A 26,645-nucleotide genomic window follows, 5' to 3' on the forward strand; every position below is an offset into this window, starting at 1 on the left:
GGTCAGAGAGAATACTGGATACCCATTTGCAAAAAAAAGTGATGATAGATGGTTCACTGTTTTACTTTTACACTAATGCTAGTTCCCCATTGTTCAGGTCTTTCTCCTTCTCTTTACCCTCTTGTATATTAATGACTTTCTTCCATTGATTGGAAGTCCTATCCATAGGTTTGCTGACGATAGCGCATTGAATTCCGTCTTCCAGTTTGAGAAACCTTTCCCTGCACAAACAGCTTCAACTTTTAGGATACCCATCACGAATTACTTAAATTCCAATCTCCAGTAATTTTCCAATGTGACAAAGGTAACAATTAACTCCAACCCTTCTAAAACTCGTTACTGTCTTATTTCTTTCAGAAAATACGAGTACTATTGCCCCTATGCTTATCTTTGATGATACTCAGATTTCTGGACGAGATCATATATCTCTATTAGGAGATTACCCCGACTTCTAATCTCTATTGGTATAAGCCCATCACAAATATTGCTTTCCTGGCTCAAAAAAAAAAAAAAAAAAAAAAAAAAAAGTTTTCTTTTTCGATCTAGGCATTAGCTTTCTTCTAAACAACTTCTCACTCTGTACAAATCTCAAATCCGCCCTACCGTGGAATATCTGGGGTAATGTCCTCAAAACTTCTCCAAGCTTCTAGACTATTCAAAAAGATTAGTTAAAGACCCGTGATTTTGGGCTTACTATATAAAATTTCAAGGGACAAACTACAAACAACTGATCTTTTTAGTACAGTAACGCTTATTAATGGAAAAACTTAATCAGTGGATAATGACACAATTGGATGGACCGATACTGTCGATGCAATAGTAAATCGACTATTTCCTGCTGATGACTCTGGGTATCATACTGATATCACAGTAGCTATTGCTAATTATCAATCTGAAGTCAGTTGTGAACCATGCGCTATAGAGCAGTTGAATGCTGTTCTTAAAATATTAATGTAACTAAATGTTCGGAACTTCGTTGTTTGGTTTTTAGGAGCATTAGCAACTAAGGCCATATTGCTCCGGGATATGCGGTGGTCATTCCCTGACCTTTCCGCTCCTCCGTATTTGATGGTGACGGGCTCGAACCCCGGTCTAATCAAGAGGCATGTGCTACGTACTGCTGCTCCTTCCCACCTGGCTAAGGAGGCGCCTCTAAATGTTCGGGAAATGATATGAGAAAAAAAAGGATTTATTTTACTTTTCTTCAAAAAATTACCGCCAATTTTATTGTTGATGTTCAATAAATGTCTTCTTGCAGGCATTACTTCAATTTTGGAAAGTTGCCTTTTTAAAGCTTATTAGAAAGCCGCATAAGTCTGATATCTGAAATCTTATCATACAATAGCCCTATTAGCTAATATTGGAAAAATGTTAGAACGTTGATGGCATTACGAACAACAAATTCAAATTCTTGTAAATAGGAATTCGAATTCATCTAAACAATACGCTTTTACTTCTAAGGAAATCATATAAAGCCTTAGTGGAGTTTTATCTCACATTAAAGGTTCTGCAAAGTATGAGTTGGCAGTCTTCGTGGGCTTCGAGGGCATTTTTGACTCAGAGTGGTGGGAGAGCGCCCTCGAACATCTACGGAATGGTGAGTATCCCCAAGATATCACCTTAGGAGCTATTTTAACGATTGCTATATAATTATAAACTCCAAATACTATTCTGCATGTAGAGAGGTTACTAGAGGATGTCTCCAAGGTTCAATACTGGGAACTTGGATATGGAACTTGGTGCTGAAAGACTGCTTAGGCAGATCGGTTAGTATTTGCAGAGTTATAGCTTTGCCGACGGTTTGATAATTATTATCAGTGGTCCATCTAGATTGAAGCTTGAAGAAATGCAGCTATTGTTCTTTCAGATTTGGGCCTGTGGTCAGATAATAGTAAATTAAAGATTAGTCCGTCTAAAGCTAAAATGATTGTTTCCAGATCATCATTGGATTTGGTCGTTCACTTCGATTCAGAATTAATGGGACACAGCTTCCTTTTGTGAAGGGAAACAGATACTTAGGATTAATCGTAGATCACAGGCTTACTTTCTTTCCACAACTTACTTATTTAATAGACAAAGTTAAAAAGTTTACAAGTTCAATAGTCAGAATTTCTAGAGCAGGCTGGGGTTTTTCCAGAGTACACCGGTTATTTATTATAATCTGATTTTTATTCCTCTTGTAACATATGCTGCTGCTGCATGGTGTCATAGGGCAGGTATAGTACGATTTAGAAATAAATTAAATTCTCTTCAACGTTACTTGTAGTTACAGGAGCGTGTATAACGGTTTCTAATGGCGCTCTTCGGGTAGTAGTAGTGGCAGTGGCATATGATGCAAGGAAACAAGCTTCTATAGCATCAGCCAAAAAAAAAAAAAAAAAAAAAACATTTCACACATCCATTCCTTCTAAAAGTTTGTCCAGGTCCTCCTTGAATTTATTTAAGCTATCAACTTCCACAACGAAAGATGGAAGTTTGTTCCAGCAATCAACTATTCGCTGGCTAAAAACAAATTTCCGCACATCTATTCTACAACTGTCTTTCCTCATTGTGACCCCTCAGGTTTGTATACTGAGTAAGAGGAAGAACTCCATCAGAACTGAGCCTGTCAATCCATTCAAGGCCTTATACACCTCAATAAGACCACCTCTCAGGTGTCTAGTCTACAGACACTGCAATTTTCAGAACTTAGTCTCTCTGTGTAAGAGGACCCCTTCGCTCCCCTCACCAATCTTGTTGCCCTTCTCTGTACTCGCTCGAGCACCTCTACATCCTTCCTAAAATGAAGCCTCCTGACCTGTATGCAGTACTCAAAGCATGGCCTGACCATTGCCTTATACAATGGGATAATGACCTCCTTTTCCCTGCTAGCAAAATTCCTGTATATATCACTGACAACGCCCTATGACCTGCTCTGGCAGCCTGTCGGCACTGCTCAGAAGACTTCATATCTGACTGCACAATCACACTCAGATCTTTTCCATTATCTACCACGTTAAGTGTAGTACCACATACTTGGTACGTTTCTCTGGGGTTACTTCTACCCATATGCAATACTTTGCATTTGTCAAATGTTAAACATCAGTTGCCACTTCTCAGCATATCTGCCCAACTTTTCTAGATCCTGTTGCAGTAGCACACTGCCATTACTGTTATTAACAACCCTGCCAACCTTTGTATCATCTGGAAACTTGAACATTAAGCCTGATATACCTTCATCAGTATCGTTGGTAAATATACACTGAGTGATCACTGAAATATGACCACTCCTATGGAAAATGAATGCGACCCGTTGACCATGTGAGGTACGAGAGTGCGGAGTTAGTCGACTACGTAGCATAGATAAGGTGTCAGTGGTTCAGTAGGCAGCAAAATTCCGAGCGTGATGGGTAAAATGAAGGTTTTATCGGACTTTGATAAAGGACAGATTGTGGGTGTTCGACGAGCTGGTACCTCGATTTCCCAAACGGCTGAATTGGTGGTGTGTTCGAGAGCTGCCGTAGTTAAAGTGTACTAGGACTGGCGTCAAAATGGTCAAACAACGACCCGACGGCAAAACTGCAAATGTCAGCGAAAGGTTGATGTTAGAGTTGAACGCCGGAACCGACGACTCGTACAGGAGCAGCACTGTTGAACAATTGGCTACCCAATACAACATGGGCCAACCCGGAACAATATATGACATGACCATGCGTTGCACGTATGGGCTATACCAGCAGACGACCCCTACGGCAACCTCTCCTAACCAAGATTCATCGGCTTAAAAGACTCGCCTGGTGCAAAGAGCATGCAAGTTGGACGTTAGAAGACTGGAAGAAGGTGTGCTGCATCGGATGAGTTACATTATTTACTCCACACCGTGGATGGTGGTGTACGGATTTGGCGGCAGTAGCATGAGGCTCTTGATTCGTCATCCATGGTATCAAAAGTGCAGGCCGGTGGAGGTGGTTGTATGGTGTGGGGCATGTTTCACCGGCAGGAACACCTGGTGCATGTGGAACAAAGTATCAGTTGTCTCATCTATCGTCAACCGCTTGCTGATTGTGTAAAACCCGCTATGTTACACTTTTTCCGGAATAGCGATGGTGTCTTCCAAGATGACAATGCGCCGAGCCATCGGGCACTTGTTGTGTAGGAATGGTTTGAGGAACACAGTTCTGACTTCCAGCATATCGATTGGCCTCCGAACTCCCCCGATATCAATCCCATAGAGCACTTGTGGGACACTATGGAAAGGCATATCAGGCTTCTGGATACACCAATCACCTCCATACCTGCATTGATGACCGCATTACACACAGCTTGGTTGGCCTACTTCTCGAACGCTTACGACACCATGTTGAATGAATGCCACGTCGAATAGCTGCTATACTGAGGGCAAAACGAGGTCCTACGAAGTATTAGGTAGGTGGTCATGATTCCGTGATCCCTCAGTGTATAAAACAACAGTGGGCCCAAGGCCCAACACCGAACCCTGGGAACTCCATTAATAACATTAGTCCACGAAGAGCAGGGTCCATTGATTACCACTGTCTTCTTCCACTCAATCACTCTTTTATCCATTGTAGCAACTTGCCCTTAATACCGTACTGCTCCAATTTGTACAGTAGTCTTCCATGCGCAACAGTATCAAAAGCTTTCTTGAAATTGAAGTATATGCATCCAGTCCCTTTGTAACCACATTATAGTATCCAATAAAATTTTACAGACAAGACTTTCCCTTAACAAATCCATGCTGTCTGAATTATTACTGCAGTCATGTCTAGATGATCATGCAATGCTTCTTTGACCAGTGACTCCATTATTTTACCCCGAACAGAAGTTAAACTAACAGGTCCGTAATTTCTCGTGTGACCCTTTGTGAACTGGGGGATGTATTTGCACATCTCCAGTCCGTGGGGACTGCCCCTAAGTCCAAGGATGCTCTTATGATTATGGCTAAGGGTTTGATTACTTCCTTTACTCGCCTCCTTTAATATAACTGGTATTAAATGGAACTCCTGCTTTAGATTTATATCTTAGTTATCGAGGACTGTGTTAGTACATCAAGAAACAAATTTCAAAAACTTATATGGATATAGAGATTAAGCTACAAACAGAAGTTAGAGTAAAATCGTTGCTGGAACTGTTTGATCAATAAATGGCAAAATAAGTGAGTGTCATCCATAATTGGAGCAGTAACTAAGAAATTCTTACCGGAAGTGACTTATTTATTGGACAAAAAAAAAAGTTATGCTGCGGTTCTCTTTGAGTATGGAGACTTCATTTATTCTGACGGGACATGGTTCTCAGAAAGAAAAGTTATACGAGTTATTGCTCTCAGATACAGAGCTTTGCATCTACGGTGAAAAGAAAAATTGGCAACATATCCTTTATGAATGTGTCCTATATGAAGACTTAAGATTGAAATTACAAGAACATGTGAATACTTTTTCTCCTGGACAAGAAAACTCTTTGATTTCTACTAAATCTGATTTTCATATGCTGCAGAACTACTGTATGCTACTGAGGTTTTTCGGAAAAGAAAAAAAATGTTATCAAATGGCTGAGATTGATAATGGTATAATATGCTAACTCCTGTACTGTGCTTTTGTATTATGGTCCTACTGTGTTTTGCAGAGGAATCATTAGTTATTTTATTTATATTTTTAGCTTTTTTTCCTCCTTTTGGAGTGGGCTTCCAGAGGAATCTGGTTCACCTTTATTCAACACCAGGCTGTCTCAGAGTTTCGAATTGAGACGGCATGAGACCTTCTGGACTGGCCCACCTTTCCGTGGTATGGAAGAGTACTCGAGAACAGTTTTCCAGGAGATCGTTTTCTGGTTAATCTAGCCACCAAAACAACACAACCCTACACTATTCACCCTTGTGCAATGGTACTATTCTTCTGCAGGGATACGAGACGGATTTTGAACTGAGGTTTTAGGAGCCGCCTTTCATAATAACACATGTCCGTGTTCATTTGAAAAAAATAGCTGATTGGCTAGTGGGGGGGGGGGGAATAGGTTATAAAAAGATGTTTTTTTTGAGGCTTTGATCTCCGAAGTTGATGTTATTGATATACTAATCCTGTTGCTGTACCATAAATAACAAAACTTTCCAAAAGACAAGTACAATATCCTGGTTCAGTGGATTCTGCAATTTAATTTTATAGGTTGATGTTAAGCGGAAATGGCCGAGAGAAGTAATATCACTTTTTCTTACATCTTTCACTGGATAGAAAATATCAACTTGCTCGATTTGTACCATTTTTCATCAAACATATGATTTACAATCATCCCTGGACTTTCCGGTGCGGTTTCCTTATTGGTATTTACACTGGTTTCATGGTAAGAAAATCACCATCCGTGATTACTGCTTACGAAATTCCTTCGTGTAATTTCTTCGACTTCCTGATTTATACTAAGGATCGTAATGGGCATAACAGGCATTGTTCACTAACGTTTCTTACTTAGATCAGAGTAAACTCAACAGATCATCGCAGAAACATGCAGAGCAGGAGAAGGACTTGGAAATTGCAGCACAAGTTCTAGGAAAACTAGTCTTCTTTTATCTCTTGTTTCGGGACACTTCCAATAAAAGAAGAGCATATCTGTGGTCAGTAGTCACGCTTGGGAATTGTGTACAATCAGTGTTTTATGAACCCATACACAATGTGAGATACTCAATGAAAAAGCGAAAATTAATTGCTATTTAAAAAAAAAATAAAAAGTGCTCCTGTTTATACTTCGGCACAACCAATAAGTCAGAGGAGTTTACAGTTAATCATTTTGACAATGAATACAATCTCTAATCGTATTTAGCAGTCTCGCGAATTTGAACCACGGTCCATCGAAACGCGTGTGCATTACTACACGCTGCTTGACCATTCAGTTATGTAAACTTAAGAAAAAAAAAAAAAAAAAACAGGTAAACTGCAGCCTTTATCAACCCACTGCAGGATGGAAGCCTCCTCAACAATTCATGCTGAGGGAAATGGACCATAATCTGCCACGCTGGTCCAGTGCGGGTTGGCAGATCGACCGTATTTAGCAATCAGGGGCTTGAACCCCGGTTTACTCAAAGAGTGTGTGCTACTGCACTCCCACTCCTGACCACCCGGCTATGGAGGCCGGTTAACTTAAGAAGAGTACTCTGCTAACTTTAAGACATTACTGGATTAACTTCAGAAAGAGACCCTGACCCATGGATCTTTGCGACAGCGAATGATAGCTAGATCTAGCTCTGCCCCGCACTGATTGGACGATTATTCCTTCACGTAATTGTTTCCCGATTTAATACAAGCGGTAAAATGGGGGAGGATCGTTTCCTGATTTTAAACTAGCGTCAAATGGGAGAACTCTTGTCCCAATAAACGGTTTAGGGGCTCCCTCCTTACGAATGGTGTTAAATCGGGAAACAAAATTAGGTGAAGGAATAGAGCGTCCAATAAACTTATCCATTGTTCCGTGTCGCAAAGATCCATGGATAAGAGTCTCTTTATGGAGTTAATCCATTATCGGAAAGAAATGCTTTTATTTTACCGTGCTTTCGAATAGTAACATTAATTTTAAACTACCAGCTTTTTAAAAAGATAAATAAATGAATTATTGCGCATTCGAAATAAATTGGAAACTTTTCTTTATAAGAAAAATTACGCTCAGTTAGTTATATCATTATTGAATTTTAAATTGCACTAACCTGGAAACCGAATTAGAATTTCGTGAAACTTCCTTTCAAATATGTGATAATTAGAGAAAGTTGTCCACGAGATGAAAACGTACGATTGCATACACCTACTATTAATTAAACTCGTTTTAAATGAGATATATTCACATGCCACTTTGTACATATTTGCTCCTAAGGTTTGTTTAACTTAGCAGTAACTGGTTGGGGAGGAATGTGGATTTGATGCCATCGATGTGTTAAAGGGGGGTTTTTGATTGGCCATGACGTCATGTACGAAAATAATTTTTTTTAGCTTGTTATAGTAGATCGCGTTAATTAAATAATTTAATTTTTTATGTATCATGGACATAAGATTAATTTTTATAACTTTTTGGTTTCAGTGTTATGGGTTACAGACTTATTTTCAGGGTAGATTATTTAGGTAATTTACTGCGTAAGACTATTTACGTAATTTACTATAATGCGATTGTGTTATTTATGATAGTAAAACGTAAAGTTCCTTTTAAAACATTTACAAAAATAACGTTTTCCTTGATGAAATAAAACGACGTGAGGAAGGAGCGATAGACCCGCTTCCTACATAATTCCCCCCCCCCTCGCTAAGGGATTATTTCCAATTTATGTAATAAAATTTTTAATTTTCTGTACTTTTCCGTCCTCACTATAACAACAACGTTGTTCAGTCTACCCATTATTACATAACGAAATAATCACATTTCTTCATTTTTAACAGTGGTGCCAATTATTTTAGTGGCCAATATATATTTTTATTATGGTTGCATAGCCGCAGGTCGACTATTTTTTTCCACAAAGCACACAACAAAATTTTTTTAATACAAATTAGCGTGTTTACTAGAAATATAAGAAAAATAGTTAAAATTCTGAAGTCAGTTAAGCAATGAGAAACAAAGTTAAGCAATGGTTGAGCATAGGCTCAACCATTGGGTTTTGTAGGGGATTAAAGGTCACTTCAAGAACATTTTATTTTATGGAGTTTGTTGATGTATTTAGAAGTTGCCAGTGTAGATCGAACCAATTTTTTCCATTGTATTTGTTATATGCTATACTGTCAGTTTTCAACAAAATATTATTTATCATTGAACCTGAACCTTTTATTTTATGTGTATACAGCGTAGATATTAGTGTTAGTAGTGGCAAATGATTCAAGCAAGCTTATAAAGCATCAGTAAATAAAAATAATAAAATACCATCAGTATTTTATTTGTTCTGTTCATTAATGTTATTGCTCTTTTCTGCACCCATTCCAGCAGATCTACACCCTTCCGAAATTGAGGCCCCCAGACCTGTATGCAATACTCAAGATGCAACTAACCATTGCCTTGTACAATGGAATAATCATCTCCTTATCCCTACTAGCAAAGTTCCTGTATATTGATTGTAAGAACCCATGAATTATTCTTGCAGCCTGCCTGCATTGCTCAGAGATCTTTGTATTTTCCATTATCCAGAGCGTAGTACCACATAGTTGCTACTTTAATCTTGCATTACTGCTACCTATGTGCAGTAGCTTTCATTTGTCAATGCTAAACTTTAATAGCCATTTCTCAGCCCAACTGCTGAATATTTCTAGATCTTGTTGCAGTAGTTTACCCTGATTACTGTCATTAATCACCCTGCCAACTTATGTATCATCTGCAAACTTAGACATTAAGCTTGATATATCTTCATCAGTATCATTAATAAATATAGAAAACAACGATGGGCCCAGCACTTAACCTTGGAGGACTCTACTAACAACATTAGTTCACGAAGAGCAGTGTCCATTAATAACCACTTTCTGTCTTCCTTTACTGAACCATTCCTTTATACAGAGCAGTAACGTGCCCTTAATGCCATGCTGCTCCGATTTTTACAGCAGTTTTTTTTTTATGTGCAAAAAAAACTTACAAATTTCTGCACAGTATCAAAAGATTTCTTGAAGTCCAAATATATGATATTAAAATTATGTGTTTTTCATCCAGTTACTTTATTGCTGCATTATACTATCCAATTAGATTGGTGACACAAGATCACCCCTTAACTATGCAACTACAGTATAATTGCATTCCTGTCTAGATGGCCCTGCATTATGTATTTAACCAGTATATTATTTCCCCTGGAACAGAAGTTAAGCTAATATGTCTGTAATTACTCATGTTGCCTTTTGGCCCCTCTTTGTCAATTGGAGATACATTCTCACATCTTCCAATCCATTGGGACTTCTCTTAACCCAAAGATGTTTCATAATTATGGCTAAGGGTTTGCTTACCGTTATTGCCGCCTTCTTTAATATAATTAAATAGATCCCATTCGTCCATCAGGTGTTTTTTTATGTTAAGCTTACACAAAATGTCTTTTTTGCTTTCCTTGCAGTTTTCACAAAATCATTTAGCTCTCTGTTAGATTTTGGTAAACTTCTGGTATTCCCCTCCCTAAAGAGCTCCTCATGTATGAATGTAGATGCAAAATACCTATTCAAATTTTCAGGAATCTGAAGCAGGATCATCAACAGTTAAATAATCAATATGATGTGACCAATGTAATTCAATCCATTCTTTTTACTGTTAATGTAATTAAAGAAATTTTTTGCTACTTTTCTTTGCAAAGACTTCTGATAATCTGCCTTAGTTTGTCTGACCTTCTTTGTGACTTGATTACAAACTAGTTTATATCCCTCATAGGCTTCTGTATCACCTGATAATCTATATGCATCCCATGCATTTTTCTTCTGTGACCCAAGTCTCATCAATATAGGTCTATATCCAGAGGTCTATATTATGTCCATATAGGTTTAAGTCCAGAAAGAAATATCTTGATATGAAAAGTCTAGTAATTTCTACGATTACTTCCCTGAATGCTTCCTGTTTAGAATTTGCTGTTGGTAACGTCATCAGATGGCTCCACTGTACAGAATTTACAAGTTGTCTGAGACTGCTGTAGTCACTCTTACAAAAGCAAAAGCCCTTCCCTTTATCCTTGACAGTAGTTGTGGCTTTAAGTAAATCCAAGATCAATAAACATTATTACTGCTGCCCAGTGTGCGTTTTACCTGGAAATTCATAATGTATGAAGAATTGCTGCTGATAATCAGATCAAGAGTATTGTTTCCACTTGTTGCATCTGTAGAAAACAGTCAACCAATAAATCCACAAAAGTCTTGTTAGTGTGTGATGACCAACCCACAAGTTCCAGTCAGTATCTGGAAAGTTAAAATCCCCCATTATAAGAAATTCTGATTTGCTGGCTCACTCTATTTCTCTGTATAATTGTTATACTTTTCACAGTCATTAGGCCTATAACACACTCATACCCTCACTTTTGTTTTCCCAGTGCTTTTTATCACACCAAACTGTGTGTCGTTTCTGTTTTTTTTGTTATATATATATATATATATGTTTATTTTATCTGTTATTTTATTATTTTATATAGATATACACCGACGAGCCAAAATATTATGACCACCTACCTAATATGATGTTGGTTCTCCACATGCAGCCAAAACAGCTCATACCCGGTGAGGCATGGATGCTACAAGGTTTCTAAATGTGTCTTGTGGTATCTGGTACCAACATGTAACCAACAGATCCTTTAACTCTTCTAAGGTCCGTGGTTGAGACGCTGCAAATCGGAGTTGTTGTTCCAACACAAACCACTGATGCTCAATGGGATTGATGTCTGGGGAATTTGGAGGCCAGGGCAATACCTGGAAGTCTTCCTCATGTTCCGCGAACCAGTCTCGAACAATCCGGACGATGCGGCACGGTGCATTATCCTACTGAAAGACAGCATCGCCAGAGGGGAAGACCGTTGCCACGAAAGGGTGTACCTGGTCAGCAATGATGTTTAGGTAGGTGGTAGACATCAGAGTGCCCAGCAAATGGATGATTGGACCCAGCGTATCCCAGCAGAACATCGCTCAAAGCATGACACCGCTGCCATCAGTTTGTTTTCGTCTCATGGTGCATCCAGGTGCCATCACTTCCCCAGGTAAACGATGCACACATACCAAGCCGTCCACATGGTGCAACAAGGAACGTGCTTCATCGGACCTGACGACCTTCTTCCAATCACTTAAGGTCCAGTTTCGATGCTCATGTGCCCATTGTAGGTGCTGTCACCGGTGAACTGTGGTTAGCATGGGCACTCAGAGTGGCTTGCAGCTATGCAGCCACATTTTCAGCACGGTTCGATGTATTGTGTGTTGTGACACATTACTCTCATCACCGGTATTCCAATTACTGGTGAGTTGTGCCACAGTAACCTTTCTCTTGCCATGTACCATCCGGGAGAGCCTTCACTCACCTCGAGCATCGATGAGCCATGGTCATCCAACACCTCACCGGCAGTTCATAGGTGTTCCCTCTTCGGACAACTTTCGGTATGTACTAACCACAGCTGACTGTGAGCATCCCACCAGCTGTGCCGTTTCGAATATGGTCTGACCCAGTCATCTGGTCATTACAATTTTGCCTTTGTCAAACTCGCTTAAGTCCGATGCCTTTCTCATCTGAAGAACAAGAGTAACACTGATTAACAGAGCTCACTATCAGGTGTTTTTTATACCATGTCCTGACCCGTGCACACGCTGTAGTTGCTTCGCCACTATAACAACAACGCATAATGTCTTGCTGGTCGTAATGTTTTGGCTCATTGGTGTATTTGAGTTTTTCCCGTAAAATTTTGACTTCCCTCTACATAAAGGGAAGTTTATTTCAGATGTTTCATTCGAGAAGGAAATGTCATGTTGACAGTAAATTTTGGGTGTATGTTCTTTTAGTTCCTGCAAAGTTTTAGGGTTAACAGATGATTTTTCCTTCCATTTCCTTCCCCCACTATAGAAGCCTATATTAGTTTTGCTTGTTTAAGCATTATTCAAGAAGGAAGAATTTGTTTCTGGAAAGCTTTGAACACCAATTACGATTCCACAATACCCCTTTCCCCTACAGAATTCTATATGCGCATCCTACCAGTCGTGCTGTTTTGGATATGCTCTGACCCAATCATCTGGCCATTACAATTTGGCCTTTGTCAAACTCGCTTAAGTCCTCTGCCTTTCCCATCTGAAGAACAAGAGTAGCACTGATTAACGGAACTCAGTATCATGTGTTTTTTATACCATGTCCCACCCGTGCATGCACCATAGTTCACCTGCAGTTGCTTCGATTTGCATAATGTTTTGGCTCATCTGTGTATATATTTATTTTTTAACACCATGGAATTTATTTTTCTCTTCTCTGGAGTGGGCTCCCAGAGGAATCTAGCCCACCTCTTGGCAACATCAGGTGGGTGAGAGTCTCAAACTGAGACAGTATGAGCTCTGTTGCAAGTGGCCCATTTTTTCATATTCACCATTAGAAAGACACAATATGGCCCTAGCAGCCTATGTGTCGTTAAACTCAACGACAACAACAGAGACTAGCCCGCCTTCTCGTGGTGTGGAAGAGTACCCAGAATCATCTCTCCTGTTGACTGATGCTTCTGGGTAGCCAAGTGGCCAGAACGGCACAACAACAGAACACACACATAATACACAGAAACCTACATTACTCACATATCTGTCCTTTTTGCAGTGGTATTGCTCTTCACAGAGATACGAGGCAGAGTTGAACTGACGATTTGGGAGTCATCGTTATAAAAATATGTGTCCACGTGTCCTTTCTGTACATTTGTAATCACCATCTTCAAATCTGTATCCCTTATGTCTCAGTCACATGATGTAGTAGTAGTAGTGGCATGTGATGCAAGAAAGCAAGTATATGAGCTTATGCAGCATCAGCCAAAAAAAATTAAAAATAAAACCTCTTCCCATTTCACCAATCCATTTGCTCCAAATGTTTGTCTAGTTCTGCCTTGAATTTATTTAAGCTGTCAACTTTTACTATGACAGATGGAAGTTTGTTCCAGCAATCAACCACATGCTGGCTAAAGGCAAATTTCTGTACATCTATTCAACAACTGTCTTTTCTCAATATGAATTTATGTCCCCTCAGCCAATTAATCTGGGCAAAGGAAGAATCCCATCAGCATTGAGCTTGCTCAAACCATTCGAGGTTTTATACACTTCAATCAGATCACCTCACAGGTGCCTAATCACCAGATACTGTAATTTGCAAATCTTAAGCCTTTCTTTATAAGAGCAACCCCTTATTTCATTCGCTAATCTTGTTGCCCTTCTCTGTTACAGCAGCTCTACGTCCTTCCTAAAATGAGGCCTGCAGACCTGTATACAGTACTCAAGGTGTGACCTGACCATTGCCTTATACAAGAGGATAATCACCTCCTTATCCCTTCTGGAAAAATTCCTGTATATCATTGACAAGACACCATTGCAGACTGCAAAAGTAGCTCATGGTGAAAATGTTGTATCTGACTGCATAATAATCCCCAGGTCCTTTTCATTCTCTACTACCTTGAATGTAGTACCACACAGTTGATATATTACTCTGGGATTACTGCTACCTATATGCAGTACTTTACATTTGTCAATGTTAAACTGCAATTGCCACCTCTCAGTCCATATGCTCAATGTTTCTAGATCCTCTTGCAGTAGCATACTGTCATTAACAACCCTGCCAACCTTCTGAAAACTTAGGCATTAAGCCTGATATACCTTCATCAATATCATTAATAAATACAGAAAACAACAATGGATTCAACACTGAACCCATGGGAGACTCCACTAATAACATTAGTCCATGAAGAGCAGTGTCCATTGATTACCACTTTCTGTCTTCTCCCACTCAACCATCCCTTTATCCATAGCAGCATTTTGCCCTTAATGCCATACTGCTCCAATTTGTACAGTTAGTCTTCCATGTGCAACAGTATCAAAAGCTTTCCTAAGATCCAAGTACAGTATATGATATCAAAATTATTTTTTGCATCCAGTTCCTTTGTGAATCCAATCAAATCCAAACCCATGCTGTGTCCTAACTATAACCGAAGTGTTGTCTAGATGATTCTGCAGTGATTCTTTAACCAGTGCCTCGATTAATTTCTGCAGAACAGAAGTTAAACTAACAGGTCTGTAATTGCTTGTGCCACTCTTTGATCCTCCTTTGTGTATTGGGGTTACATTTGCAAATCTCCAGCCCATCGGTACCGCCCCTGATTCCAAGGAAGCTCTCATAAATATAGCTAAGGATTTGCTTACTTCCTTTGCCACCTCCTTTAATATAACTGGATAGATCCCATCCACCGCAGGTACCTTTTTTTATGTTTATCTTTAACCATTTCTCCTCCACTTTACTGTCAGTTATTAGAAAATCAGTTAACTCACTACCATAGTCTAAATCACCTCTGGTATTCCCCCTCCTCAAATAACTCCTCGTGTAAATGTAGATGCAAAATGCTCATTCAGTTTGTTAGCTACCTGAGCAGGATCATCAATGGTTGAACCATCTATCAAGTGGACGAATCTGATACATCCCCTTCCTTCTAGAGTTTACATAAGTAAAGAACTCTTCGCTGTTTTTCTTTGCATCCTTTGCCAAAGATTTCTTGTAATCTGCCTTTGCCTGCCTAACCTCCTTTGTGACTTGATTACAGACCAGCTTATATCTTCCATAGGCTTCTGGGCCACCTGTTAATTTATATCAGTGGTTCTCAACCTGGGCGATATCGCCCCAAGGGGGGCAAAAATTTGTTTTTTTGGGGGGGTGACAAAAATAAATCATGGATATTACAATGGTTTATGGCCCTCCAAAGTTTATCCCTACCAGATGAAATCTTATTCCTTAATATTTAATTTCTGTCATTGGGTTTTCTTTTCTCCCTGAGACAACTGATTTTTAAAATATAGGTATATTATATTAGGAGTGAGAAATTGTAATAAAAGGAGGATAGTGGGCGTGATTTAACCCAACTGCCTTTGCTTTTCATAGGCATTAAATGCCTAAGTGCTTTCAGAGGTAATGCTCTGCAATACTTGGCATTTGCGCCTTTTCAACAGCTGCAACCTAAGCATCGGTGTGGTGTGCGTGGTTTATTTGTTTATTATTTTGTTTCATTGGTCAATATATAAGTCTTGGATGGGATAAGGAAATGTTTCAGTCTGTTGTTTCTACTTTCTAAGTGGTAATTAATATTGATTTATTGTTTCCTCATGGAAATTGTTTATTTTTGATCCACAGTGCTTTTGTGAGTGACATGGACTATGAGAGTTACAGAAAATATTTTATAATTTATATTTTATTTTTTAATTCTTTGTAGTTATTCAACCCATCAAAAATCATGTCAAGTGCTGAAAAGAAAGTGTTGACAGTATCTGGATCTAGCTTATGGTTTTATTGAAAGCCCATGTGTCTTATGTGCAATAGTTCTTTTTCAAATGGGGCTATGAAACCATCAAGCCTTTTAGATCACTTAAAAAGGAAACATCCTGATAAAGTTGGTAAACATATCGAATATTTAAAAAAATTGAAAACAGTATTTTGAGCAATGTAACACTGTTACTTCCTTATTTAAGAAGAACACACAAACAAATGACGATGGAATGATTGCGTCTTATGAAATATTGCAGAAATCATTGCAAAAATTGGTAGTGCTCATACGGTTGCTGAGACTGTTATTCGGACCTCCATTAGAGACTGTAATTTCAATAGTGTTGCATCAAAATCCTTCCAGTATTTTAAAAGCATTGCCATTGAGCAATGATTCAATTTGAAGACAAATCGATGAGATGTCAGTTGACATTGAAGAGCAGTTACGATAATTGACAAACTAAAAACGAGAAAATTTTCTATTCAGATTGATGGATCCACAGTTACTGACAATAAGGTCCTTCTAATGGCATACATTCATTATTTTGATGGGGATTTTAAATTTCTAGAAGAGATGACTGTACTGGAGCTGCTGCTGCTGCTGGTTTTGCTGCTGTAAAAACATGGTTGATGAAAAACAAGTACCATTGGAAAATTTTGTGTCCTGTACCACTGATGGTGTTACTTCCGTGGTTGGAAGACAAAGGTGTTATAGCCCACCTAAAGGAAGTATGTCCTGAAGTTCTTATAATACACTTCATTGTGTACCGACATAATCTGGTTGCAAAAAATATTAGTCCAGTTCTTTATCAACCTCTCAGTATAGTTATTAAAACCATCAATAAAATAAAGTCACATAGCAAATATGATCGCCTTTTCAGAAAATTTTGTGTTGATAATGAAGAACAATATGTGAGGCTATTACATACAGAAGTTAGATGCTTCTTTATTTTCCAACGTCTTATATGGCTGCAAGTGATTTTAGCTCAGTAAATAAAATATTAACAAAGGAAAGAAACAGAATAACAATTGATATAAGTTCAAGAGGATTCATTAGATATAACATATTAATATCATACCAAACAATGATCTTTTAGCTAAGAAGCATTAGGCTTAGAGATCCCATTGAATAAAAAAAGTGTAAAGTATTTCCTTGTTTAAAATTTCATGGGGGCGATTAGGAAAAAAAATTGTCCTTTAGGGGGCGATGATTGAAAAAAGGTTGAGAAACACTGATTTATATGTATCCCATGCATTTTTTTTCTCTGCCACATGTCTCATTAGTTCATCTGACATCTATTTAGGCCTAAACCTTGAACAATATTTCTTAGTTGGTATGAAAAGCCTAGTAGCGTCCAAGATTAATTCTTTGAATGCTTTCCATTTGGAATTTGCTGTTGGTAACATCATCAGTTGGTCCTACTGTATAGACTTTAAAAACTGTCTCAGACCTCCGTAGTCACCTTTACGAAAACAAAAACCCTTCCTTTTACTGCTGATGGTAGTTACCTCTTTGAGTAAATCCCACATCAGCATGCTGTGATCACTGTCACCTAGTGGTTCCTTTATCTGGAACCACTAGGTGGCAGATATTCTTAATCCATGAAGAATCACTACTGATAATCAAATCAAGAGTATTACTCCTTCTGGTTGCCTCCCGAACATCCTGCTGTAGAAAGCATCCAATAAATCCACAAAAGCCTTGCTAGTGTGCGAATGACCAACCCACAAGTTCCAGCCAATATCCGGGAAATTAAAATCCCCCATTATAAGACAGTCTGATTTATTGGCCCACTCTGTCTCTCTGTACAGCTGTTCATTATACTCATCAGGGTCATTAGGCTTATAGTAGGCACCTCCGTAGCCAGGTGGGAAGGAGCAGCAGTGCGTAGCACACGCTTCTTGATTAGAACGGGGTTCGAGCCCGTCACCACTAAATACGGAGGATGCGGAAAGGTCAGGGAATGACCACCGCATATCCCGGAGCAATATGGCCTTAGTTGCTAATGCTCCTAAAAAAAAAAAAAAAACAAACAAACAATAGGCTTATAGTACATTCCTACTCTCAATTTTGCTTTCCCAGTGCTAATGCCAAACTGACTCAACACTGCACTGTCCACCCAAGTCAACTGGATGCACTTCCTTAGATTTTGTGTTGCTTAACTAATAGTATAACCCCTCCTCCCTTCCTATCCTCTAGGATCATCTAGACAAGACTTCAGTTATAGCCTGGACACAGCATAGATTTGTTAAGGGGAAGTCTTGTCTGACCAATTTGATTGGATACTATGATGTAGTCACAAAGGAACTGGATGCAAAGAATAATTTTGATATCATATATTTGGATCTTAGAAAGGCTTTTGATACTGTTGCACATGGAAGGCTGCTGCACAAATTGGAGCAGTGTGGCACTGGTGATAAATTGGTGCTATGGATAAAGGGACAGTTGAGTGGGAGAAGACAAGCGAGTGGTAATCAATGGACACTGCTCTTCGTGGACTAATGTTATTAGTGGAATCCCCTAGGATTCAGTGTTGGGTCCATTGTTGTTTTCTGTATTCATCAATGGTATTTATGATGTTATATCAGGCTTAATGTCCAAGTTTGCAGAGGATACAAAGGTCGGCAAGGTTGTTAATGACACTAATGACAGTAAGCTGCTGCAACAGGATCTAGAAAAGTTGATCAGATGGGCTGAGAGGTGGCAACTGAAGTTTAATATTGAAAAATGTAAAGTACTGCATATGGGAAGCAGTAACCCCAGAGTAACGACACAGTATCAACAAGTACAACACAGTATCAACAGTGTTGTACTACACTGACAGTGGTAGAGAGTGAAAAGGACCTGGGGATAATTGTGCAGGAAGATATGAAGTTTTCTGAGTAGTGCAGACAGTCTGCAACACATAGTGTCTTGTCAATGATATACAGGAATTTTTCTAGCCAGGATAAGGAGGTGATTACCCTCTTGTATAAGGCAATGGTCAGGCCACACCTTGAGTACTGTATACAGGTCTGGAGGCCTCATTTTAAGAATGTTGTAGAGCTGTTGGACGAGTACAGAGAAGGGCAACAAGATTAGTGAATGGAATAGACGGTTGCTCTTATGAAGAAAGGCTTAAGTTTTGCAAATTACAGTGTCTGGAGACTAGGCACCTGCGAGGTGATCTGATAGAGGTATATAAAGTCTTGAACGGTTTGAGCATGCTCAGTGCTGATGGGATTCTTCCTCTTGCTCAGAATAATCACCTGAGAGGGCAGAAATTGAAATTGAGGAAAGACAGTTGTAGGATAAATGTGCGGAGGTTTGCCTTTAGCCAGTGGGTGGTTAAATTTTTTTTTTTTTTTATGAAAATCCCAAACACGAAAGGTATTAGAACCTATAGTACTTAGTACTGTGCTTAGGTTGGAGGTTGAGAAGATGAAAGAAGATATTTGTTGACATTAGACTTGAACTTCTGTAGATTGTAATTTTCAGGAAATACGTATGAAGGAAGGTTGTTCCAGAAAACGGCAGTTGAATGAATAAATGAGGAAGATGAAAAGTTGGTTCTGTGGGTTTGACGTTGGACAGTAAATTGATGTTGGCTGGTGGCGGCACATGTTTGGACTGTTTTGAAAGAGAGAGCGGGAATTATAGAAGCCAATTCAGAAGAACAGTGCCTATGGAAATATCTGTAGAAGAGGCATGGAGCAGAAACAGTACTTCTATGAATCAGCAAGTGGAGAGACTCTGTTAGAGATGAATCATTAATTAACCTAACTTCCCTCTTCTGAATGGAATCTAGAAGCCTGAGAGAGGTTTTGGGGGCACCGCCCCAGATGTGGGAACAATATTCCATGGTAGGGTGGATTTGTGATTTGTACAGACTGAACAGCTGTTTGGAAGAAAAGTAACGCCGAGAACTAAAGAGAAAACCAAGTTTTTTAGATGCAGAGAAAGCAATATTTGTAATGTGCTTGTGCTAAGAGAGATTAGAAGTCAGGGTAATCCCCAAAAGAGATGTATCATTTTGCCTAGAAATCATAGTGTCACCAAAGATAAGCATAGGAGCAGAAGAATCCTTTTTGCAAGATATAAGACAAGACTGAGTTTTAGAACGATTGAAATGAACTAAGATGTCTTTGCCCCAATGGAGAATTACTGGAGATCGGCATTTATGGAATTGGTAGCGGATATTCGAGAAGTTGAAGCTGATTGAGCAGCGGCAAGTTTTCTCAAAATGGAAAGTGGAATTCAATGTGCTATCATCGGCAAAACTATAGATAGGATTTCCAGTTGATGGAAGAAGGTCATTAATATACAAGAGGAAAATAGTGGGGGATAGAACTGAACCTTGGGCGACATCAGCATTAGTGCAGAAGTTGGAAGACAGAGAGCCATTTACCATCACCCTCAGTGAGCGATCAGAGAGAAAACTGGATAACCAGTTACAAAAAACAGTTGGCAAACCATAAGATGGAAGCTTGTTTAGAAGACCTTTATGCCAAACACGATCGAAAGCCTTTGAGATGTCAACAGCAACTGCTTGTGTTTCACTAAACTTTTCCATTGAATTTGTCCATAAATGAGTAACATAAGCCAAAATATCACCAGTGGATCGAAACTGGTGGAATCCATACTGGTGATCATTGATCAGATGGAAGGTTTCTAGGTACAGTTTAAGAGTTGGCGGTTAATTGATTTCTCCATTACTTTAGAAAGAGTAGAAGTAATTGCAATGGGATGATAATTGGATGGGAGGGATTTGTCACCCTTTTTCGGAACTGGTTGGATATGAGCAAATTTCCAAGCAGAAGGAAAAACACCTTTGGAATAAGAAAGTGAAAGAAGGCGGAAAAGAACAGGAGTAAGTTCAGGAGCACAGGTTTTGAGAACGAGTGGAGAAATACCATCAGGACCTGGAGCTTTCTTTGCATCAAGATTTGTCACATTCCTTCTGACATCTTTTTGACGAAGACGACAGGAGGCATTGAATAGAGCGTGTTGGGAATGGTGAGTGGTGTTTTACCAAGATCATTAATACATGAGTTGGAAGAAAAATGGGATGCTAGCAGATCAGCTTTATCCTTGGCTGAAGTGACAACAGAATCATCTGGTTTTAACAGAGGTGGGAGCAGAGATGGGCAAAAGTTGCGGCCAATAGCTTGGGCAAGAGACCAGAATGCTCAGCTACCATTCGGGCAAGAAGTAAGTTTTCTACTCTTAGTCTGTTCAAAATCTAGTTTGGAATGATTAATAACTGCTTTACAATTGTTGCGAGCTTTGGTGTAGGAAGAAAATGAAACTGAAGAATTGGAAACAAGCCAATTATGATATGCAACGTTCTTCTCTTGAACAGCCTTAGCACATTTATTTGAAAACCAAGGTTTAGATAAAGGAAGAGATTTTAAAGTGGAGTGTGGAATAAAGGATTCCATTCCTACAAGAATAATTTCACTGACACGATCTGAGCAAATGTTGACATCAGAAGTTTTGAAACAGTAATCCAACTAAGGAAAAGAAGAAAAGAAATCTCGCAGGTTATCCCATTTTGCATTCTTGTAATGCCAAACAACACAAGGTTGGGAATAGCCATGAGATAAAGGCTCCATTGGAGAAGAGACAATCACCAAGTTGTGATCTGAAGTGCTTAAAGGGCCTCTCACTTCAACCATGTACTTAGAAGGGTTGTTTGTGAGAAAAAGATCAAGCATGTTGGCTGTATGGTTAGGATTGTCTGGTATCCTTGTATGTAAATGAACAATCTGTGCAAGGTCATTAGTAATTGCAAAAGTCTCAGCATCTTGACCAGCTGGGTCGGTGTGACTAGAAATTGGAAGCCAGCTGGAGTTGTGAACATTAAAATCACCAAGGAAAATTACCTCACTCTTAGGAAAATTGGACTGGAGAAAGTCAAGTTGCAAAGAGAGGAAGTCAAAGAGCTCCAAGTGATTAGTGGAACTGGGAGAACAGTAGAGACAACAGATGAATTTGACACAATGGGGTAGAGAGATTTTAAGCCAGAGAAGATCGAAAAGAGGAGATTCCAAGCTACCACGCTCTGACAGGGAATGTCGGAACGGACATATGCACAATTACCACCTTTGAGGCGAAAGGACTCATACAGCGAATAATTTGGGCAACTGAGATGAGCAGTAGTTGAATCAACCGATAACTGAAATTCTGTCAGAAAAAGTACGTGGGGTTCGGCAGAACTACAAGTGGAAATGGACATCGTTGAGATTAGAATTGAGACCACGTATATTTGTGAAAGGAACTAGGAAGTGTTTAGGAGGTTTAAATCTTTTCACAGATAAGCTTGCTCTATTAGTTTGACAATTCATGGTGTATTCAATAATAAGAAAAAGTGGTGGGGACATGATGTATGAAGCACTGAAATTTTTGCATATGGCGTACACATGGTAAGAATATACCCAGATCCTTGACATAACATGGCCTCGACAATGCCCCCCGCATACACACTACTCGGATTCCCTCCAGTAACTATCTGGCAGAGTAGAGGTAGCAAGATTATACACTAGCTGATCCGGAAGCCTCCTAGACAGTTACCAATAGGTTCGGTCCGGTGTACTAACTAGCGGTGAGCCTGCGAACACCGTTTTAGAGCTGTACCCTCGAAATGTAAGGAAGATTGGATCTCGCCATGATGTTCATCATAACCTTAAAAGTCATAAGTCATACTGGTGGTGGTATTGCCGGTTGATGAGAGTCATCTGCCACCTAGTATTGCCTGGTAACACAGAGGGGCGACATTGCTCCATGTGGTGTGGTGTGGACACCACACCTCGACTCCTGCTTATGTTGGTTCACACCTGGGTGGTCACCCACAGTGTGCTTGTGCATGAAGGTTATACCCAGGATTGCTAACAGTCCCACCATCGTGAGGGTGCAAGCAGAGGATTTGGCTTTCACAGACCTTCCAGATGGACTTCACCGAAATTGGGTCCACTTGACTTGAATGTCACCCAAATATCAGTTCCATCAGCGTTTTAGACTCCCATGTAGCAAGTACAGCTTGTCTGGCATATCTGAGAGAATGTCTGTGACAATCCCAAGGAACAAATTTCCATCTGTCATTGTAGAAGTTGATAGAGTAAACAGATTCAAGGCAGAACTAGACAAATATTTGGAATGAGTGGATGGGTGAAATGAGAAGGGTCTGTGTTTTTTTTTTTTTTTTGGCTGATGCTATATAAGCTTGCTTTCTTGCATCATGTGCCCTGCTAATGCTAATGCTGTCTATCCTTCCTGTACACAATGTTCTCCCCAAATTCCAATTCTCCATTACTTATATCTGTGTGACGCCGCATATCTGATATCCCAACAATATCTGCCTTTGATGTTTTGACCAGCACCTCAAATTTATATACTATACTCCTAGCATTGGTGTTCATGCAAGTATGCATGCACGTGTTCTTATTCTTAGCTACTCTAACACAGCCTATGTATTTACTTGTTCTGCAGTTACTTCCAGCAGTCTCCGAAATCCCCTGCACCTTGTTTTCCTGGCTGCTGCTCATTCCAATAGAAGCAGTGCAAGAATCACTTTCACCTCTGCTAGTGGCTACTGTTAATCTATTAGTCTGTGTATCCCCTCAAGCTAGCAGTTTTCCGACCCACCTAACACCACCTCGATAACATTAGCAAATATTCTTGCACCCTATTTAAGTGTATCCCATCCCTGTAGAAGCAGTCCATCTGGTTAACAAGCACAGACCGTGCTGGGAAAAATTCTACCCCACGAGCCTTGCACAATCTCTCCAGGGCTGAATTGATTGACAATGCTCTCATTATGTACTCCCTCCTATTGTGTCTAGGCAGAATTGCAGACACCTTCAAATTCAACCCTAACTTGTGGCTTTTTTTCAACATTGACCTGTACTCTTAAGTAATTCTGCCATTCTCCTACTCTTAATATCATTGGTGGTAACATGTACAACAATATCACTCTTGTGCTCTTAAAAATGATATCTGCTCTACAACGTTATCAACTTTTGCCCCTGGCAGGCATACTCTCATCCTGTTCCACCTATCCTTTTTGCACAATATATTGCCTGTTTCAATCATCATCAGACATCAGTCTTTACATATGAAAGCTCCTTTATGGCAAGGAGAAACTGTATGAGTGAATGTGAGCACTGAAATCAGTGAAGTGGAAATTATAGAGGATTATTTTCCAAAACAATTTTTGATCCCGAAGGAAAGAAAGGGGCTCTGGAATAGATTGCATATGCCTAGTTATTTTGAAGAACAGCAGCAAGAGAGTGCATCAAACCTATAAGGTTAATTATGAGGATTTCATTATATTCGGATGATTACCTTGGATTGTAGAATCATCGGTGTACATACTGTCAATCCATAAACATGGTTCTAAGAATGAAGTGGGCAACTAAATATTGATTAGTCTGACTTCAGATGATTGGAAAAATCATGGAGGCAATGATTAAGAATGCAATACAGGATTATCTAGCGGGGTATGATTTTCTCAAGGGAAAGTCTTGTGTAAGAAATCTAATAAACTATTATGACAGTATGACTTATGAGTTGGATTAATAAAATAACTTTGACATTGTTTATTTGAATTTGAATAGAGCATTCACAAGAGATTTCCTCAAAAGCACACATTGGGAATACATTGGGATTGTGGGTAAGATCCTTAGAGAGATTATAGAATGGCAGCACAACAAGAGATAGTGGGTTGAAATAAGTGATTACTCTTTGAAATGAGTTAGCATTAGAAGTGGGGTTCCTCAGAGATTGGTGAATGGACTGTTCCCATTCTGACTTTTTTAAATGACATTGATGAAGGGATAATTGTAATAACAAAATTTGCAGATGATGTTGAGGTGTGGTATTATATTATTTGAAGACAATTTTTTATTTATCTTCAGGGATAATCAGATAAGTGGAAACTCTGTTTAATGCTGCAAAATGCAAGGTTTACACTTGGCGAATAACAACCCTAAAGTAATTTATATGCTTGGAGGAGTTGAATTATAAAAGATACCGGAGGATGAAATTTGGAAGTTATATATCTTTCATTTCTTGAATTGTGGCTTCTGCTAAATTTACACCCACGATAAGACCTTTTTTAAAGTCTGATAGATCGTGCATTTTCCATATTCTGACTTTAGATTACTGCAGTCAAACAGCCTGTGCAGTCTTTATACTCAATGAGGCAAGACGTCATCACCCTATGTCACAGTTTTCTTTGCATCTATTTGCATTTATTCACATTTATTTGCATTTCTTTTGTCTGTGACTGTGTTAATACAGAGGTTTGCATTTTTTTGGCCAGTTTGTGTATACACCATGTTTCCAAAGTAAATGATCAGAATGAGATAAGATATTTAAAACAAATTGCGGTTATCTTTGATTAGAAGTAGTTACAATTGTGATACCATAAACTGGAGCTATTAACCAATACTACTGGTTAATAGCTCCAGTTTATGGTATACTAACCAATTTATGTGATAACATAAATTGGTTAGTATTCCAGTCTATTGTATCACAATTGCTCCAAGGGTTTATTTATTAATGTTTGATATAAAATATTGATTAATATAAATTATACAATTTATGGCAGTAGAAATGATTTGCTTTTTATTAATACAAATTGTCTTTGAAGAGAAAATTAGAAAAGCATTTTGCACTTCAAACAGGAAGGGCTCACAAAAATTTGCCAATTATTACTGTTTTACTTTAACATATACAACTTATTTTTAATCACAGTATTTCAGTCATCAAATTATTATATATAAATTTTATCATGTAGCTTCTTATTGGAAATGCTGCCGAGGCAAATGAATTTGAAGAAGTCCTTATTTTCGAAGGAAGTCCCATCTTACCAAACACTCAGCTTGATCCCACTGAACAGTATGTGCTTGTTTTGTCCCCATACAAGGTATCCATATTTTGCCTTCATTCCAGAAAATAAATATTTGCATGCTAATCTATTTAAAATTACATATAATTTATCCTTAAGAAATTAAATGTCAATTTTTGAGCCCTCTTTTTAATTCATTTATTTCTAATGTGGTACAGTTGAAATATGTGAATAATATCTTAGTTCTGATATAACTGTTAATTGAAAAAGGATACATTGATAAGTAGAAAATAATACACTTCTCTGCTTGAAAATTTATTGTTATACAGTTTATTGTTACCTGTTTTGAGCAGCTTAAATTGACAAATAAATTTAGAATTTAGAAATAAACCACCAAATAAATTATTAAACAGTACCACTGATTATAATGTGGCCATAGAGGTCACAGTGGTTATTAGGTCTTTTACTGGGGACTAAACAGTAGTCTGAAGAAAACATACAAAGAAGAGAATATTTTCTCTGCAGTGTACCTATAAAATCCTACTGGTATGGCTTCATACCCCTGCTGTGTTTTCTGTAGAGGGGTTAGACAGGTGTCAAGCCATACTCTAGAAAGTATTACAGAATACATAGGCAAGGAAAAATAAAATTTTCTCACTGCAAGACAGTTTCACCTGATCCTCATATTATTAACAAAGCATCTGTAGGACAACCTCCATCTGCCCATGTTTAGGTACAACCCCCCCCCCAAATGATTGTATCTCCTTTTCTCTTTATTAATTTTTATTATAAAAATATCAGTGATATATCACTGATAGGCTTAAGTTTTGCAAATTACAGTCTGGAGACTAGGCACCTGCGAGGTGATCTGATTGAGGTGTATAA

The 26,645-nt window shown here is 38.8% G+C and overlaps 1 protein-coding gene across 1 annotated transcript in view; it reads left to right on the top strand.

Moving 5' to 3' along the window:
* The window catches only part of LOC150086741 (plexin-B-like), a 238,715-nt gene that overhangs the window by 45,282 nt on the left and 166,788 nt on the right, over window positions 1–26,645 (top strand). The window contains exon 4 of the mRNA XM_090372734.1: window positions 25,710–25,838. Within this exon, the coding sequence (XP_090228860.1) occupies window positions 25,710–25,838 (129 nt within the window). The remainder of the gene's footprint in view (window positions 1–25,709; window positions 25,839–26,645) is intronic.

This window comes from Mastigoproctus giganteus, chromosome 4, assembly GCF_048544385.1.
Source record: "Mastigoproctus giganteus isolate SK-2022 chromosome 4, ASM4854438v1, whole genome shotgun sequence".
Lineage (NCBI taxonomy): Eukaryota > Metazoa > Arthropoda > Arachnida > Uropygi > Thelyphonidae > Mastigoproctus > Mastigoproctus giganteus.